This window comes from Peromyscus eremicus, chromosome 3, assembly GCF_949786415.1.
Source record: "Peromyscus eremicus chromosome 3, PerEre_H2_v1, whole genome shotgun sequence".
Taxonomy (NCBI): domain Eukaryota; kingdom Metazoa; phylum Chordata; class Mammalia; order Rodentia; family Cricetidae; genus Peromyscus; species Peromyscus eremicus.
Window position 1 is genome coordinate 35,103,177 of NC_081418.1, and position 20,516 is coordinate 35,123,692.

The window sequence follows — 20,516 nt, forward strand, 5'->3', positions numbered from 1 at the left end:
GCTGTATACATAATAAATAAATTAAAAAAACAAAAAAAAACAAAAAAAAAAACACTTTACTTCTGAGTGAGTGCAGTAGCAAGTATGCCACTATATATTAGGGAAAACCCCAAAATAAAGATTTTGTAATTTCAGGGAAATTACAAATCAAACCACTATAATCCTTTAAAATCGTATCAAGAAAACACTGGGAGAATTACTACCAGTCATGCCGACTGCTGATTAACATTAGTATCATTACTAATATTGCTAGTTATCGGTGGTTATTACTATTAATATACAGTATTTGAGTAGGTACTTAACATTTTCCTTGCTGTGAACATGTGTTCTCAAAATAATTCTTTTTATCAGATTGTAGGCCTACCAGGTACAGAGCACAATGTTCGTTCATAACTCTTGCTTATTTGATTGAAAACATAACATCACAGAATAAAACAAAAACACAGAGCCAGATAGTTGGATGTTTGAGATACTGCAAATATCTTACTGCATTTAATCTATTTAAGTTTAATGAACATGGAAGTTGCTATGACCGGATGGATTTTTATTGCCTGCAAGCTGTCACACTCAGAAATAGAGTACAGTATGTGGATGGAAGCACATCTAGCAAACGTCTTACTCAGGAAAAAAATGTTCAGAAAGGAACAGGACATAAGCCTGGGGATGGTCTAGTCTATATTTGGGCATGGCACTCTCTGAAGTCCAGGATTACATCTGCAGACAAATTCAGAGTTATGGAAACCAAGGCTAAAGCTTCATACACATCACAACACCGGCAAACTAAGCACAGAACAAACATTGTACATAAAATATAACCTGGAGGCACACCATTTTAACAGAAGTACAATAGAGTCAATGCTGTGACCAGAGATGGCTTTTCCCAATGTTGTTTCGTGGGAGATGCATATCTCATATGACACACAGGACATTTTTTTGATAGGACTATTAAAAAGGAAAGTCAAATATACTAACAACAACAAAGAACGAAAGCAAGATTAAAAGACAAAAGAAGTTCATGTCCTAGTCATGAGCAGAGCCAACTTTAGGCCAAGCTATACACTTGAATATGGTTTTCTTTCAAAAAATACTTGGCATGTCTCTCTTTTATCTCCGAGTTCATTTTCTAAAGAAATCTGAGCATTTTTATTTGGTCAAGACAGTAAATACAATTACAAGGACAAGGTGCACAGAACAATGCCTAGCCTTCAGTCCTTTTGTGGAACTGTGTGCTATCAGCCTTCTTCTTCTTCATCACTGTCCTTCATGGTAATGCCCTGAAGTCCTCCTCCTTCTGAAACAGAGGCTGTGGCCTCCTCCACAGTTAAACGTCTGTGCAGAGTATCATATGTCTTACTGTTCAGCGTTCCTTCCAACACACCTTGCAATCGGAAATCCCTATAGGTTTTCTAAAAGAAGAACAGAGTATTTGCTTTGATTAGTTAGATGTGTGCATAGACATATATGCTTATATGTGCAGACATATGTTTGTGTACTCCAATGGCCTTTTAGAAATATGGGGAAAATCCACTAATGGATTCCAACTGTGGCTGCTCATGTCAATCATCTTGCTAGTGCACTTCTGGGGAGAAAACGGGATGAGTGACTTTGGATAGTGCTACCCAAGCTACAGTCCTTATGGAGAGATCAAAATGTTGTGACTACCAGATGACAAATTAATTCCCTTTCTCCAAACATTACTAATTACATAGAGTTGAGTACCGAATAGTCTGTAACAAATATAACATGCTATGTTTATGTGCATTTTTAATAGGAAGGACATCTTACATTTTCAATAGGGGAGTCTTTCCTTTAATAAAGAAAAATATACTTATTTTATAAAATATATTAGTTTTGGAAGGCAAGTGTTGGAGGATAAAGAAGTTCACACTTTATGCATATGAACTATAAAAATGAATTACAAAATGTATTTACTTGTGCTATGCTATTGGAAAATTATATTTATATATAGGAAAATTATATATATAGGAAATTATATATATTGGAAAATTATATATATATATATACTGGAAAATTATATATATATATATATATATATATATAATGCCTATGCCTATGTGGTTTTTACCTTTTTTCTTTGAAATGCTCTTAGAACAGTAAGTACCATGATTCTGGGAAAAAGTTCTCATAGTTAGGAAAATAAAAATGAGCATTTATACATTTTTGGCAAAATAATAAGCCATTATATTACATGTTAGAACAGTGATTTATAGACTGCATGTAAAATAGAATTCAATATTATCATTTCTTCCTATGTGATTCTTTTTTAAAAATTAAAATTATATTTATTTGTTTCATTTGTTTCTGTGTATGTCTGTGTGCATGTGTGTGGGTATCAGAGGAAAACTAGTTGGAGTTAGTTTTCCTTCTACTATGTGGATCTTGGGGTTTAGATCAGGTTGTCAGGCTTGAGAGCAAGTACCTTTACATACGGAACCATCTCACTGGCCAATCTACAGTGCTGCTTCAATTTTTTCCTGTGGGATTTAAAATGTATAACCTATAAAGCTTCCCTTATGTCTAAAGTGTGATTATTTTCACACCTTTTCCATGTCTCTACAAGACTGTCATATTAACTATTGTAGCAGTAGTATTGATTTTAAACGCGGGAGAAGGTAGCCTAGTTATTTAAATGGAGAAACCAAGAACTCATGAAGATACCCCATTCATTCTATGGAGGAATTTTGAAATGCATTTTTAATGATGATCATCTTTTATAATTCTGCTGCTTGCTAGATTTAGCACCAGAAGCAGGCAGACTTCAATGGATGACCCAAGTGTCAGCTGGTGTCAGCATGCCACTGTTTTAAGTGATTTCTGGCAGCCAGTTTTTTTTTCCTTTTTAATACTTCATAGAAGAAAGAAAGGCCAATCAGAAGGGATATTGTATCTCATTGCCCAATATCATAACCCCAGTAGATGGAAAATACAATGAAGAGAAGCTTGGTTTTGCTGAATACAGCATAGCAACAATACACAGTCAAAACACTTCCATCAGGACATTCAGGGAATCCCAGAGCACCCAAGCATGTGCACTAAGGGCACTTGTCACATGGGTCAGGGAGTGCATATTTATCCCCTCATTTGACACACGTGGTCACTTTCCACAGCTTTCTGAGAAAAGCAGGACTACTACAAGGTGGTGGAAGCTCTGGAGCTGCCTCAGTTTACCCTCCTGCCCTCTTTTCCTGACTTGTGCCCATGGTCTCATCTAGTTTCAGAAGTGATATGTAAATGGTAAGGGTGGAGGGCAGTGTAACCTTTCTGATCTGATCACTCGATAGAAATAAATTCATGTTAAAACAAAACAAACAAAACAAAACAAAACAAAAAAAAAAAAAAGGGCCACACCAGCTGGGCAGTGATGATGTATGCTTTTAATCCCAGCACTCAGGAGGCAGAGGCAGGTGAATCTCTGCGAATTTGAGGCTAGCCTGGTGTATAGAGCAAGTTCCAGGACAGCCAGAACTGTTACACAGAGACATCTTGTCTCGAAAAAACAAAACAAAACAACCCACACCAATGTCTAAAATTTAGTTGAAGCCTGAGAACCACCGCATGGCATCAGGGGTCAATGTCTCCACTGCTAGTATGATTTAGATTCAGAGAGTATTTTGTCTTAGATGATCAAATCTATGTCCACTTTTAAGTTGAAATTATTGAAATTGATTTCAATAGATTCCTTTAAGGGATATAATCTACCACCTCCATATTCTCTAGGTGGGATAAACTTATTATGATGCAGTCATAAACAGACTTCTGATTCATAAGGACCACTAAGGTGGCATAGCTTTATGATACTCAAAGTCATACTTCAGATTTAAAACCGGAGAAGTAACTCTGGAGTATGAATTTTGCCTAGAAAGTGTGGTAACTAATACATTTGGTATTATTACCACAAACATTTATGTTAAAGTCTATTGTCTTTTTAATTAGATTAAAATTACATTAAGAACACAACACACTATTCACACTGTATTGTGCCATAGACAATTGTTTACTAAGTTTCTGAGTTTGCTCTTTTGGTTTCATTAGAATCCTTTCCTTTAGACTTAGTTTAATTATTAGTAAGTTTGCCCTGACAGACTTAAATTATGGATTTGAAGTTCCAAAGGCTTTCTAATCTCAATATGGTAAAGACCATTTCTTTATTCTGTTAAAAAGTAACAACCAGGAGGTGAGTTGCAGTGCAGATCCTTGCAAACTCTAATTCATAAAATGCTGCCAGCACTTGGACAATCTCAGGCTTCCACCCTGGACCTCTTGGCTCTTCCGTAAGACAAGGGCCTGCCACAGGGTGCTGCCTGCTTCCTTTCCCCTAGCATAACAAGCAGCTGATTTCTATTAATTGCTTTAAAATGTTTTATGGCCATTAGGGAGAACAGCCTAAATCAACAGCCATTTCGATTATTTGCAGACTTTATTTCCCCTTCTCAAAGAAATCATTCTGATGTTAAATCTTCACACATAATTTCAGACTTCAGTGTTCTTATGCCAGTCTTACTGGGATTTTTTTTTTTTTAAACAAATGAACCAATTGTGTAAGAGGACACAGTTGATTCTCATTTTCACACCTTCCTGGGCCTGTAACAATGGCAATGTCTGTGAGCAGTAAGAAGAAGAAGAGAGCCGAGTCTAGTCGAGTTGAGTGGATCCTGGTTAGGATGCAGGGATCTGCTGTCACACACAGGCCAGATCCAAATCATCTAGAGAGAAGGGCCTCTTAGCAGCCTTCACACTTCTGCATGCATGTTGTCTAGTCCTTCTTAGAAACGCACTGAAAAATGATTAGTATAAGCAAAATCACTATTATGAACAAAACTAAAGTGAGTTCCAAGGAACTGACGAATCCATGTATGAAAGTGGTTTAAGTTCATTTATATTCAAAGTAGGGGAATGGTTAGAATGCTAAATTATTACTTCACCTTGCTCTTCATTGTGAAAATAATAATTTTAATTATTAAGTAGATACCTATGACCTGTTTAAATTTATAAGCCAAGAAAGCTTTGTCTGAGCTTGTGGAGAGCTAAATATGAGCTGGGGCTGATGGCACAGATCTGTCATCGCTGGTATTTGGGAAGCTGAGACAGGATGATCCCTAGGTGCTCAAGATCTTCCTGGGTGACAGAGTCAGTCTGAGGTCATCCTAGGCAACTTAGACAGTGACTCAAAATAAATGCAAAAAATGAGAGCTTGCCTAGCATTAATGAGGGCCTAGATTCAATCTCCAGCACAGAAAAAAGTAAAAATAAATTAAAGTTGAACATTTATGAAACTTAATTTCACTTATTAGTTTTCACTATTTATAGCCATAAATAAAGTTTTCTTAAGATAACATTGGATTAGAGCACAAAGAAAATGCTGCTGTACTGCTTAAAAGGTATTAACTGTTCTTTCATGTTATTCACTGATAAGAATGGAAGATGTATTCTCAGTATATTTTATGTATATGTTATTAACTATCCTTATGTTGTATATTTTGGTCATAGACAATTTTTGTCAACCATATCTCAATAAGATGAAAAAATGGTGCATTCTTTATCTATTAAGATGCATTAATATAAGAAAGAAATAACTTTGAAGAAACAAACGATGAGCAAGTAAAAAAAAGAACATTTTAATTCCCCAAACAAAGAGATTAGCTATCCAGCATCTGATGGTTGGGAGGATATATGACTTCTGACATCCTGAATCTGATAGACAGAAGCTTGAAGCATGGCTGCTGGTGAAGATAACTGGCTGGCCTCATTTAAATAACAGTAGACATGGTGACATCAACGGATCTATGCAGATGGAAGGGAGATACAGTATTCGGATTGTCTTTTATGCAAAACAAACCAATCAAAAGCTGTCCAAGTTACATTTATAAAAACAAGGAAGAAATGATGGTGAAGTAAGCCACATCTTGGACATATCACAGTGTGTGTTCAGCTCTTTATAAAGAATACCTGCTAAGAGGAATTGAGGATATTTTGTTTGTTAAGTGAAATATGTGGCCGGAGTATCAAAATGTCATGGGTGGCAATAATTTTACTTCTTATCGGTCACTGATCATCATTACTATTATAGAGCATAATTCGGTTTCCACCTTTGAGGCAAATTGCCCAAATCTGATTTTGGAACAGAATTCAGTTGTGGTTCTGACTTGTGGTAACTTGTGTGTCTGTAGCACAGAATAATTTGTATTTGAGTTAGACTGTAGGAACCAAGAGAATGATGGTAATTTTTTTTAGATTTATTTTATTTATTATGTATACAGTGTTCTGTCTGCATGTGTGCCTGCAGGCCAGAAAAGGGCACCAGATCTCATTATTGATGGTTGTGAGCCACCATGTGGGTGCTGGGAATTGAACTCGGGACCTCTGGAAGAACAGCCAGTGCTCTTCACCGCTAAGCCATCTCTCCAGCCTTCAATGGTAAATTTTTTAATGTGGATGGAAATATCTTTTAAAGATGTAACTTAGTGGTACTTTGCAAACTTCAGCATGTAATTAGAGTCTTCTGAAGGCTTGTTAATCTGTGGATCACTGGGTCTTATTAGTTCCTGATTCTAAGGGTTTAGGCTGTTGCCAAAAGACCTGTAGTTCTGACAAATCCCCAGGGGACTAATAGTTTTAGGCCAAAGTGACACACTGAGAAGCACTGTGTGAGCAACCATATATACATGACATATTATATACACATGTAGTATGTATAATGCGTACATATACATAGGCACCCAAATGGAAGTATAGGTCTTCTGCATGAAACCCTTGATTCTCAGTTTCTTTTCAGCTATAATATCAAAATGCTGCTTTGATTTTAAGAAGTTAATCTTAAAGCAAATTTTTGCTTCCACCAAAATTTATCAAGTGAAAAATTATATTGAATAGATATATTATTTAAAGCTCCCACTCGTTAAAAAGAATATACATAAGCTAGTACCTATAGGCAAAAGTTCAGTGTTCTGTTGAATGCATGTAAGATCTGTGTTAACAGTTTTGGATAACCTCTAACACTCAAAATAGCCATCTTTTACATAAAAGGAGAGGCAGACTTCCTAAAGAAGCCAGGCAGTGACAGTGTGTAATATCCTAATAGGGAATGATGAAATCACACATTCTCCTCCTTTCACTGGAAAGTACAACTCAAAAGCCCTCATGATTAATACATGACTCTAATTAACATGAGGAATGTACTTTATTTTTATGCCAATGAGAATGTAAAATCATTGTGGACCTACTACATTCAGGTACATACAATTTATGTACATTGTCTTACACTGTAAGTACTTACATCCACCACTCAGTTACAGCAACCTGCCCCTTTCCCCGCCCCTCTTTTGGTGGGATGGTATCTTACCACTATTCTTTACAGCTTGTGGTGTAATTGGTGGGCAATTCACATTTCAGTACTTTCCATTTACCTTCACAATCTTGATGAGCGTCTTCAGTTGGTAAATATGAAGCTGGAGGTCTAGTCTGTCAGCCAGCCACACACAAATGACTTTCATGGAATTGCTGTACCATTGCTGGAAAGAAGGGCGGGGGGTGGAGGGGAGGAGGGCAAAAAAGAAAACAATCTCTGCAGTATTCATTTAACAGATTCAGTAATGAGAGGGTGATGAAGCACTCCGAAATGACCACAGATCAGCACTTGAAGTCAATAATGCTATAATTTCCTGTTAACAGAATTGTATGTTACGCTGGCAAATCTGCTGAGCTGACCCAGGCTGTTCTTTACATGAATTAGCATTACAGTGTTTAGCTGTAACACATTCACGGAAAACCATGTTTTTGCACTTTGCAGCCTAGTGAACTGCTTTGCAATTTGTCAGTAACAATGGGCACTAAATACATATTACGGGACTGAATGGATGACCAAGCTGCAGGGAAAACACACACACACACACACACACACACACACACACACACACACACACACACACACACCAGGTAAATCATTTTCAAAGGGAAATTTCCTACTGGTCTTCATGCTATAAAAAATTCAGACAGTAGGAGCATTAGAACATAAGTCATGATGTCAATGCCTAGAAATAACATTTTGAACCATGGCAAAAGGATCCACAGCTTACTAAATGGTGATCCCTGATCATGCTTTTGTACAAATCAGTTATGAAGCAATTGCCAAGATGTTTTAACAGTACTTAAATCAAGATTTACTCAGATCACAGGAAGGAGCCTTGTCAAGATGGAATTCTTGTATGTTGTAAGAATCACAAAGCATATGTTGTTACCCAGATTATGAAAGGAAAAGATCTGCATCGCTTAACAAGTCTTTTTGGAGGCTTCATAATTTTTCCATTTATTACAACTCTAATGAGGGAAAAAAACTGAAATTCTTTGGAGGTAATTTCCTGCTTCTGTAAAAAATAATGTACAATGATCAGAAAAAAAAATCATAAAAAGGATTTTCTGGTCTCGTATTTTCAAAAAAGGCATCTGATATTAATTGTAACATTTCAAGGGGCTTGGTGATTATATGATAGAGCCAGGTGTTGGTAATGGTGTAAGAATACTGCCACTCATTGAGGTAACAAAAATATCTATAGCAATATGGCACTTACAAAGTGAAAGAAGTACTTTGAAGGAACTTTCTGTGTGCTGCTTGTATACATAAACGTAGCGACACACCACATATGGACCTGTTTGTAGGTATCTAAACACAGATTTTAAAAAAATCTTAAATATTTTTTCTCCATCTAATAACACAATAAAATTTAACTTCTAAGAAATCATCAGTTCTGCAAGTCTAAAATTCATCCAGACTTGGGATCATTGACAACAGAGCAAGAAATTATAGTTTAAGTGCAAGCAAAAAATGAGTTAGTTCCACACTTCATTTATTTCTATTAACTTGTTACTCTATTGAAGATGCATGCATAAAATGTGCCAAGCAAATTAAAATGAACTGCTTTACTAAACATGACCAAACAGTTCCTGAATTCCAAGTTTTATATTTCAGAGTAGACTGGGATTTAAGAGTTACTATTCTTTACCAATGAATATTTTGTTTACTCTTTAGCACATGTCAAAATATATTTTAAAAGTTTTATAAAATTTAACTACCTACACTCATAAATTCTTATAAAACCCAATGCTAGTAGATGGAGCACTTCAACTGATACGTGACATCTCAAAAATCTTTTATGGATACATACCACTTTTTATTTCTGACATTAATTTTACATTCACTTATTTCAAATTACTTAGCCTTAGCTGCTTCTATTTTAACGTAGCTGAACACTTGGGTATGACTGGCAATACTGAATTAGCATACAGCACTAAGACTTACTTCTATACCACCACACTGAACAGATCATTTGGAACCTAAAATGCTGTCAGAATGGATTGGACTTTTAAATATTCTAGTTTCTTTGTATGAGATAGAAATTTTCTCTTTCCTGTTGGAAGAGAGACAATATTGTATAAAGGCTTGTACAAGGCAGCAATTAATACATTAGACTATCCAGGTACATGATGAGTTGCACAAATCTGAGAGAAATGAAGCACTCCCGTAAAAACCACTCAACATATACCTTTATGTTTTTAAGAATCCTCATTTCAAATTACTTTAACTCAATCTCCCATCTTGTACAAATGATGCTTATGCTCATGCTAGGATGAAAAGGACATTTAATAGAACACAGGCATTATTAACCTAACATTTCTAACATAATACCCAAATTATCAATTAAGAGAAAATGAACTTGAGAATAAAGTAATCTAAATGTAACTATAGACATGGAGACGAGCGGGCCGTCAGTTAAGGGCGTTTAAGGTACTTTCTCCTCATCTTACTTTGAAGGCAAATGTCTTGATCTAAAAGGAAAGACATCTAAGAAACATTATCCTATCAGTTCAGAATGTGCGGTTTTGATTTAAGTCAAAGCAGTCTGGAGAATAATTGGGGCTAAGTTGAGGAAATGATTAGGGAAAGCAGTGGCTTAGAGCTCAGGGCTCAGCCTAGCCTCTACCAAGAGCAGGTTAATGACAGCACCACTCCATTCCACTGCAGCTTTCCTGCCTGGGATGAAACTGGACCCCCCCCCCCCCCCCCAGCCCACCCCAACAAAGCCACCAAACAGAAACTTCTTGCAGTTTGATATTTTTGATGCTGGAGTTAATACATCTTTTCCAAGGTGTAAAAACACAGTAGTTCCCCTCCCCCCGCCTTTTTTTTTTCATCTTGGGAATAGTCAAAATTGGGTACACTTCATTTGCCCCACCAAGTCAAACCTAAGCAAGCCTTTGCATGAAACAAAGGGGGAAAAAAACTTGAGAGGGTGAATATGTAGCGAAGTCAGGACGTTAGGAAATGTCTTTTTCATTTTGGGCAAGTTAATTTTATAAAGTCACTTATGTGACTGTTTGCTTTCCCTTCAGCGGCTTACAAGAAGCCCAGGAAGTGGCGTTTGCATTTTATTCCTGGCTTGGGTCTATGGGTCTACTCAGGAATAAAGCAGCAACTGTATATTTTATAATTTTTTTCTCTACAGCAATACATGATAGCAGCCCACCACTTTTACCAAAAAAAAAAAAAAAAAAAGCTCCTTTTTTCCTTTTGTGGTTCTTTCAACTCCTGTAAGGGCATGCATCACTCACTTCATTTTCTTGAGATACCTCTTTTAAAGCAAAAAGAAAAGAAAAGGAAAGGCTAGGGTTGACTCTGCGAGACCCTTGTATTTATTCACACTTATTGTGCATGACTGTAGACTGGTAAATCATATTAGCAGCCCGTCTCCCCATCAAGCTGCTACTTGCTTTCCAGCCCTGGGAAGGTTCAACAAATCAACAGGAGCACGGAAAACAGAACATCAGTCTAATCTAGTGTTTAAGGTGAAGTTTTCAAACCCAATCTAAGAAGATCTTTAGAGCAAGCAACAAGCTGAAGCGCTCAGAAGGTGGTATCGACAATGAAAGAGTGTGGAAATATTGAGAAGCGCAGCACTTGTGCATTTTTAATAACAAGAGGGTCAACAAGGGCACAGCTCCCTCAGTGCCAGGAGTTGCCACTGACTATGGAAATTGCCACACCAGGGCCATAAACGCTCGCAGTTCATCAGCTTTCTTAAACACCCTGAACCCCCTCCGTGGACCTTTAGTCTTGAATTAACAAACCAAAGCAATGAAAGAGGGTGCAGTCTGAATGGCTGGCATTGATCCCCAACTGTGCCAGCACTGCTACAGGCCCTGAAAATCTCTCTCCATTGTCAATAGAAATTGACAAACCTCTGCTCCTAAATAGTGCAGCTGAGCCGGGCAGGATCCACGCAGCTGTAAAGGGCTCTGCTCTTGGGGCCCGGGAGCACTAACAATAGAACAAGCATGAGCTCTTTGTCAGCCTCAGACTCGGCAATTTTCTAACAAGGATTAAAGTTGTTTCTCCGCAGAGCTGGTGAAAAGAGATTTAGCAACATACCGTGCTTTCTTCATGCAAGTTAAAGAGAAGTAGTTAAGGAATGTCATTATTCTGTTGACTAGAGGAGATACAAAACAAATATATTAAATATGCACAACTCCCCTTTTTGCCTCATTTATAACATTTGGAGGATGATTCCATTAAGTATAACACTTATCGCCTGGGAACAAGCACTTCGCGTTTATTTTGGAAGTTTTATTTTTCGAAAGTCCAGCTGCTTGCCACCTGGAACGAGGTCTCAATACATACTAATGCACAATGCCTTTAGACCCTCTGTGGCTGATATTCCTAAATCTGAATCACAAGACCCCATAGGGTTCATATATGGAGGCTGCTTCAAGCAAATGATTTCTGGCAGAATGCAGCTTCTGATGATGGTAGCAAAGGAAAAATAGCTGCTTCGCCACGGCACAGATCTGGGATGTGTTTTCTGCTTAAATGTTTAGATTTTTATTGATTATGAATTGGCACAACTACTTGGTATGTTTCCATCCTTCTCCAGTTATTATGCTTGTATCAATAGGTAAAAAAAAAACCCAAAAAAACAGAAAGGAAGGAAAGAAGGAGGAAAGGAGGAAGAATGGAAGGATAAAAGGAAGGAAGGAGGAAGGAAGGAGGGAAGGAGGAGAGAAGAAAAGAGGAAGGCCCAATGCTTTCCAGGGCACTCCAGCGTGGTAGAATGGCTGTTTAAAGAGCCAGATCACTGTTGAAATGGAATAAAACCCAGAAATTCTCATTTTAGGAAATGTGAACTTTAAAATCCAATAGCTCAATTGAATTAAAGAACAAACTAAAATCTTAAAACATTGAAGGCTTTGGTATGAGTGAGAAGTATAAGCCACCCTCTAGGACCACTTAGTAGCTCTAGAGAGAAACAAGAATTTAGAATCACTAGAGCCCTACAGTGTTATCAGCACACTGAAAACATGCATGCTCTATCGGGGATCCATCATCACTTGTGTCGGCGGCACATCTACTTAATAACTACATTTGCGGCTCTGTTTCACTCACTTCCCGTTTCTAAACACTCGAATGCAAATTTGATATTAGTATAAATTTGATACAATAAAGCCACCCCACCCCCAAATTCAAGGCACCCCACTGAAACCATCCAGATTCACGGGACAGACCCCAGAGTACAATTTTTAAATCTCAAGCAGAGCCCTTCACAATTGCGTGTTAGCTTAGGAAAGGATGGAGGGCTGTGTTTAAGGGAAACTGAAACCAACTCACTGCAACTAAAAACAAGATGTGTTCAACCCAACTGACACTCTGTCAGCTAGGCACAGAGGTGGTCATCGAGGACGGGGTGGGGTACAGAGCACCTCCTGGACATGGCCGCTGAGGGTGGGCATCCACACAGCAGAGGAGCAGAAAATAGTCCCTGGTCAGGAGGGCAGAAGGAAGACAGTACAAGCCTCTCAATCTACTTGCTTAAGTGAGCTGGTCAAATGACTTGTCTGTACCTCAGTTTCCTCACCTGTATGAGGAGGCTCAGATTATGTAAGTTAGTTCTAACACAATAGCTCTGCAGAAATGCTGGCCATTTGGGGCCTAGGGAGACAGTTTAAGGTAGAACACATGCTTAGCATGTGTGAGTCCCCGTGTCCTAGTCTCAGCAACGGGACAAAAATACTGTGAAATTGAATTTGATCGTTTTGGGAAGAGGCATAACAAACTTGTGATCCACACAAACTAAACTGAAAGGAAACGTCAAAATCTCATTCTCCCAATTTTTATATGCTGCTTGGATATAGCTTCATTCTTTCAGAATAAAGAAACAGGAAAGTTTTGAGTTCTAGAGCTTTCTATTGTCTGTTATTTTGTTTTTAATCCAATTCATTTTTCTCTCTTACTGAAAGGCAGATATTACAAGAATGAAAGAATGAAGTGTAGTGAGGAATGAATGGGAGTTATAGAATTCTGGAGTATCACTTTTATGGCTATTGTTTTATATTAGTGCTAATTATTTTGAGACAGGGTCTTCTGAATTTCAGCGTAGCCTCAAACTTGCTATGTAGCCACAGGTGAACTTGAACTTCTGATCCTCCCTTCTATCCCTCCTGAGTGCTACAATTACAGGCTTAGCCACCATGCTCAGTTTCTATAGTGCTGGGGGGTCAAACAGAGCTCTGAGCATGCTAGGCAATCATTTTACTCTCTGAGCTACTTCTTTAGCCTTACATTAACATTATAGTTCTGATTATAAAGGCATCAGACACTTTTTCATATAAAGCTCAAGTAAAATGAACTAAATTTAACTATTAACGTCAATGAGGTAGATGTTATTAACATTTTTGCATATTAATTAAGTGGAAAACTGGATTTAGATTAAATAATTTACTAATTCAGATCTATACATCATATAAAATTTTTAATATATATTTTGGGTCCAGCATCTAAGTTTATAATTACGTTGTTGTATTTCCTTTCTGGAAACAAGCTATTTTTCTGTTCTGTCACCAAGAATGCTCAATTCTTTGAGGCAATTTGAAGCTTCTAGCATAAAAACAAGAAAACAACCCCTTTAATTCCTGGTGGCTGCTGACTGATCACGACACAGTACTATGACAAATCCAAGAGATTCCTCTCAACCATTTCAAAGATGTTCACCAAAGTTTCTTGCAACTTGAAGAAATCCACACTGTCAGACACCAAACATACGTATACATCTGCTAATGTAATGTGCAATATAAGGAAATTCTTTGAGGAACCATATTCTTTATTAGAATAATCACATGCCTGTTTTATAAATCTCTTATATAATCTACCCTCATAAATTTTATTTGACCTATTGCCTAATTTTCAAAAATACTCAAAAAATCATTTTTTAACTGTAACAAAACAGTGACCTATAGAGAAAAGATCATTGACTCATGCATAGGAGAACTCTATACATGTGACTTTCTTCATGTTCTGTCTGTTTCTTAAACACAGAACAGATGATACATGCTTTTTGATGTTTTATAATCAGGGGGATTTGTTTTAAGTATAACAGAAGACTTTGATGCTTTGCAAATTCTGAGCTTTTCCTCTGTTCATTTATTTATTTGTTTTGAGAAAGGTTCTGATAAAGATTACGGTGACCTTGAACTCTACATACAGTTGAAGGTGACCTTGAACTGACCTTCTTCCTTCTCCCTCCCACGTGCCAGGTTTATTTCCTTAAAGGAAGAAAAAGGTAAGATGTGTTAACAAGGGAGCTGGCATCTAGTAGACACTTGGTGAATGCAGAAATGAACTTCCCTGTCACTGGAGTTCCAGATTTCTTCTTTTTAAATATCTATGAATACTGTAGGTGAGAAAGTTCTAAATTAGGTCCTCTTCAGCCCCAGAGCAGAGTAGCTGATATAACAGCACCAGCTCCACACACTGTAAGGTGCAGAGGCTCTGTTTAGCTCACCGCTCTTTAATTAATCCCAAATCCTCATTTCAGTACATCCTAAAACCTTTTTCTATACTACATACAGGGTATCAAAATCGATATTGTTTTATATTATTTACTCTCATCAAGTAGGCAACTGCCTGTGTAAGTTTATTTGCAGCTCTCCTGATGCTAAAAGGCTAGTGATTATACAGTAAACATTAGTTATTCCACTCTTCTCTGCTAGGGACTAATGATGGGTGAATACTGGTTTGGTTACTACTAGCACAAAACAAATGAATGGTTTAGCAGAAATCAGTATGCTATTTACTAATACTGTCCTAATACTGTCTGTAACAGTCTGGAACACAGAAATCATTTAAGAATGATTTTTTGGGCACTATGACCATTTTTTTTCCCGGTTAGATGACAATTTACATACTCTATATAAAATTTTGGTCAATATTATACTTTAAATCAGTAAGACCTAAAGAAAGATACAGTAAACTTTAGGAATTGCTACTAAATGGTACAATTTAATTTCAAGAGATGATCTAGGCTTGAGAATTTGCTGTTTGAGGATCTTTCTAATTGAGTTTCTTTATAGAGAAAGGGAAGCATTCCAACACTGTGTCTTGAAAGTATACAGGGAATGAAGTAAGTGATTACCTTTCTGTCTCTGTCTTGGTGCATTCCCATCGTGGGTGTGCAGCAACCACAGAACCAATGGCTCTGCCTTATGTTGGGCTTCTCTGTGCCTTTGGTTTCTCAGCTTGCTAGCCCCATTGGTTTGGAATTTTATTACCAACTCCATCTCCCTAGCTATATGTATTCACATTAGTATTATCATATTATTTATATTAGTATTATCAACTCATCATTGTCTGCTATGAAAACAATACTATTCCCAATGAGGGAGAATTGGGTACTCTCATGTTTCATGCCTCTTATATTCTAGCCAGGTGTTGACAATAATACTGCACAATGTGTTTGTAAGTCCACCACAAGGTGTGAGTAGCCACAGTAAAGTCATAGAACCTTACTTTGATTGCGATCTTTAGCCCCTGCCAGAGTGTTTGAGACATAGCATACATTACAAATTTGTTGGTGGCCTTTAAAAAAAAAAAAAACCAAAATCTATTTGGAAATAGAAAATGCTATTTGTATACATAAAATAGTAGTAAGGTAGCCAGGCAGTGGTGGTACACGCCTTTAATCCCAGCACTTGGGAGGCAGAGCCAGGCGGATCTCTGAGTTCAAGGCCAGCCTGGGCTACTAAGTGAGCTCCAGGAAAGGCACAAAGCTACACAGAGAAACTCTGTTTCGAAAAACCACACACACACACACACACACACACACACACACACACACACAAATAGTAGTAAGGCTTTTCTATAAGAAAAGGACAGAATTCTGTCAGAGCCAGAGTCACTGCTGTTTTGAATCACATTTTACCAATAAAAAAGAATTTAATAGGGACTTATTAAATTGCTCCATTGGTAGAGTGATTGCCCTGCTTGCATGAGGGCCTGAGTTTGAACCCCTGCAGTGTGAAAATCCAATAGATATTAAAGTTGTTGAAATTATCAAGGAGACCATTGTACTTATGTAAAGAAATAGAACATAGGACTAAAATGGAACTTAGAATGTGACAGCCACTTCATTTTAGGTGATGAGCGATGTGAAGGAGGAAGTATCACGAATTAAAACCTTTCCATGTTCATATATGTGCACTCACACATGAAGTCAGACTAGCAAGGGAGGTAAGATTCTGTATTCAGCTCTGGGCTGACTTCAAGACTGTCACCCAAGTATCAAACTGCCTCTCCAGAATATGTCCAGGGGTCCTGTCCCCTGTTCTGGTTTTCTGAGGCTCTAGGGCATCTCTAGAGATGGGGCTGGCTGTCCTACAGGAGTACTTCCACCACTGAGTCACATATCTGGGAAATTTCTGTACCTGTTGACTCTGTGGGCCGTTTCTATTGCTGTGGAATTGTGGACTTCTCTTTGAGGATGCATGAGAGCATCTCAGAGTTTGAGCAAAGAACACAAGGAGAATAAAGCAGGGAGACCTTCCATGCTATGACCTTTCAGTCTCTATTTGGTGGTGAAACACTGGGACTGGGTATGAATTGTGTTGGTGCTAAATCTCTGGCAGCTTTCTAATCATCTACTCGAAACACAGGGAGAAACAAATAACATGGATGATTACTACAATCTAGTGATTTGGAAGACTATCAATTTAGTTCTGCATTGTGTTTTCATCTGTAAATGTATCTGTGACTACCTACTCTGCAGATGAAACAGTGGAACATTCTATGTGGAACCTCACTATTTCTCATGAAGGTCTGTGTGCTCTTAGAATAGAAACTCCTTTGGGCAGGCACTTGGTTAGCATCAGGCTTCCAGCTGTTTGCACAGTATGATTTTTAGAGGGGATCGATAAATGCAGGCTACTTAAAAACTGAGAGTAGCAAGAGGGGCTGGAGCATCTTCTTTTTTTTAATTAAGGAATTTTTAAAATTTATTTTACATACTGATCACAAATCCCCTCTCCTCCCTCCTTTCTCCCCACACTCCGCAACCCACCCCTTAGAATCCAACTACATGTGATAAAGCTAACACCTAGCATTTGTATCCCAATGTTCACCAAAGTTCTTTACACATGGCAGTGGAATAGTGCACAATATCCACCTTGAAGGGTCTTCTATACCAAGACAGAAATGCAGATAGGAGTGGCTGTGAGGAAAGCCAACAGAAGAACTATAGAGTAGAAGTAAGTTCAAGGGGATGGTAGAGCGAGCGTACATATGGGAGAGCTATGAATCAGAGTGTTGGCAGGAATAAGGTTGGAAGGAATCTTGTCCAGCCACATTCAGATGCTGCATCTTATCCCTACTCTAAGCATGACAGTGAACACCTTGAGAAATTTCAAAGCATAGCCATGGCAATGATTAAAGGGCTAGGAGAGAGGCCTATGAAGAGAAGCTAAACAAATAAGGATTATTTATCCGGGAGTAGACATATATGACAGGGGCCTTAATAACAGTCTTCATGCATAGGAAGGATTACTGCTTGGAGGATGCTAGTACTTGTTTTTTGTTCTCCAGTGAGAGGAAAGGGGAAGTAAGTTCAAAATACAGCATGAAGAATTTAGAAGAGGTGCGTGTTGGAACTTTCCTTTTTACAAATCAAGTAAGCTGCCCACATTAAGATAGCAACATTCAGATTTCTACCTTTTCTAGGCATGGGCTCAGACTAGGAAATAGAGGCTTTTGTTAGTGTAGCTGTTTTACAAGCATCTGGACAAATCATTCCTTAATTTAGCTTTCTGTCGAATCGTTCAGTAAATATACTGAATGATGATTTTTGCCAAAAGGCTACTTTGCCACAGAGATTTTTTTTTTCAAATTTGGATTTAGTCAATATTGGCAACTTAGCTGACACTTCTGTGCCCACCAGCAAATGGTGCCAAACCTGCAGAGGGGGTTGCACGGGGGAGCTGCTAGGGAGGTGACTCACAGAAGGGGAATCCACAAAGCCACGGCAGAAACTGGCCTAGAAGCCATGTGTGTTATTTGCTTATGGGGTTAAGATCGAAAGGAAGGAGAGCAGCTATGGGTTCTGTGCAAATACTGCACTGGTCAAGGGGTAGAGACGCTGGTCTCAGGGGAGCCTGGGCATCGTCAGTAATAAGCCACCAGTGGCCGGATGCTGTGCAGGCATGCCGAGTCAGCTGTCAGAAGCCGCATGTACCAGACTCTACATGCAAGAGTTAGGACCTCCAGACAAGCCTAAGGTGAAGGAAGCAGGAAGCCAACACTGAGTCACTTTGGTTCCACATCTCGCTTATGACCCACCCAACACCAGTGCGTAAACTCGACACTGTTTTTTAATATCTTCAGCGGCAATCCATCAAGGCTTTGTTAGTACCTTCGATGTGTGATGGAGATGTACAATTCTGCAAATGATGTTTTGAAACATTTCTTCAACATGAAAATCTTGCCACCTTCTGTTTGTCCAAGACAATTTCAGCGTTGCTGAGACGTCTTAGGGCATCAGCAACATTTCTTTTTTCTTAGGCAAGCAAAAATCTCCCATCAGTTTCCAAGTGTTCCCCCCCCCCCCCCTTAATTCTGAGCACAATTAAAGGTGAGTTAAGGCTCTGGTGGAAATCTAAAGAGCATCAGCAAATCTGAGCACTGCTCAGCTTTTGAATTGCTTTTTCTCCTTCTCGGTTCTTTTAAATGGTTTTCTATGGCAGGGGCATTTTTCTTAATTAGTCACAGCTAATTAGTGTTCTGGCATAGACGAGTAATCAGAAATGTCAGAACTGCAAGGCTACATCGCCCTAATCCTTTGATAATAATTTAGCCTCCTGGGAGGGCCCCAAGCCGCGGTAAGTAGTGACTGACAATAAGGCAAAATTAGGCGGGCGGCAGACCATTAGGATAGAAAAATAAAAAGCACTACCAAATCCTGCTGAGCACCATCAGGCAACTAACTGCACTGCCAGATGAGGTGCCTGTTTAAGCCTGTGTTGTTAATTAGCTGATTCTACCAGTGCCGCCACAGATGTCCAGGTGCCTCATGCAAAGATGTGTGTTTCTGGGCATGTGCCAAGTGACAATTGTGGACCATGATCACATTTCAAGAACTGAAGTTTAAGAAGTCCATGTATGTCTTGAAGATTCTTTTGAATTATCAAAGAAATAAGATCAACAAGCTACATTTTTTTTTCCTTGTTGAGTTTCTCTTAGGCAATTAGGCACGCTTATCTCAAGTTTCTCTGGTTTTAATTCAGCTGCAGCTTAGATTCAAGTGAGGGCCTTTGGCCTCTCAGAAAGGCGCCCGGACTTGCCAAAGCTATTTTGGCACACACTGTACATCAAAAGTAGATGCTTTTTTAAAGAAATTCTTACACTTACAAAGAGTAACTTTAAAAAGGAGGGTTAGTAATGCAAATGAACAGGGAGCCATGATGCTGCAATGTGAGAATCCCTTTTAAAGCGAAAGGAAGTCTGAGGTGGAAAGCAGTCAAGAGCAAGCTCGCTCTGAGCCACATCTCCAGAGGCCCAGGAGACCATCTCCACAGAGAAGGTCTGATTCTGAGTACCCGAAAAGAGGCCAAGCATCTTTCATGTTCAAGTACAGTAGGTGAAACGATGCAGGGAAATAAGCAAGTAAAAACGGAACAACATGTGGCAAACAAAGTGTGGAGCTAGCGGCAAGAGTACTAAGGCACGTGACCGCAAGATGGGCAAGAGACAGCTTCCACGATCCAGAGAACAAACTTTTAAAATCTACCGTTAGCATACAGCAAGACAGAAAAGTGCACAGCATGAGGATAGAAATAAACTTCTTCAGAGATCCTCAACTACCCCCGCTGAACGTACATTATTCACCCTTTTTGCTGATGGAGAAGAGAATTGGTTATGACACAGGTGTCATGGGAGTGCTTAATTTCTGATTGCTGTTAGGAAAGTCCTGGTTGGGCATAACTGGCCGAGACAGAATGTTCTACATTGGTCTTCTTTTTACATAGAGAACAAAACACCAAAGAAAATCCTTGTTAATAGAAATCGATGTTAATTTAAGTAAACTTTAGAACAATTGCCTAGTAATTGAAAGTGAAAGATCACGGAAAGAGGAAAGTTGCTATTTTTAAATTGGCATTCACACAGAAGAGATCTTTAATAAGAATAGAAATAT

General features: G+C 38.4%; 1 protein-coding gene across 4 annotated transcripts in view; it reads right to left on the reverse strand.

Moving 5' to 3' along the window:
* Window positions 1-456: 456 nt before the first annotated feature.
* The window catches only part of Cadps2 (calcium dependent secretion activator 2), a 540,468-nt gene continuing 520,408 nt past the window's right edge, over window positions 457-20,516 (reverse strand). For all 4 annotated transcript variants that reach the window (XM_059257429.1, XM_059257428.1, XM_059257427.1 and 1 more), the window contains 2 exons: window positions 7,425-7,529; window positions 457-1,406 (listed from right to left, as the gene is read on the reverse strand). In XM_059257429.1, the coding sequence (XP_059113412.1) occupies window positions 1,233-1,406; window positions 7,425-7,529 (279 nt within the window). In that variant the 3' untranslated portion in view covers window positions 457-1,232. The remainder of the gene's footprint in view (window positions 1,407-7,424; window positions 7,530-20,516) is intronic.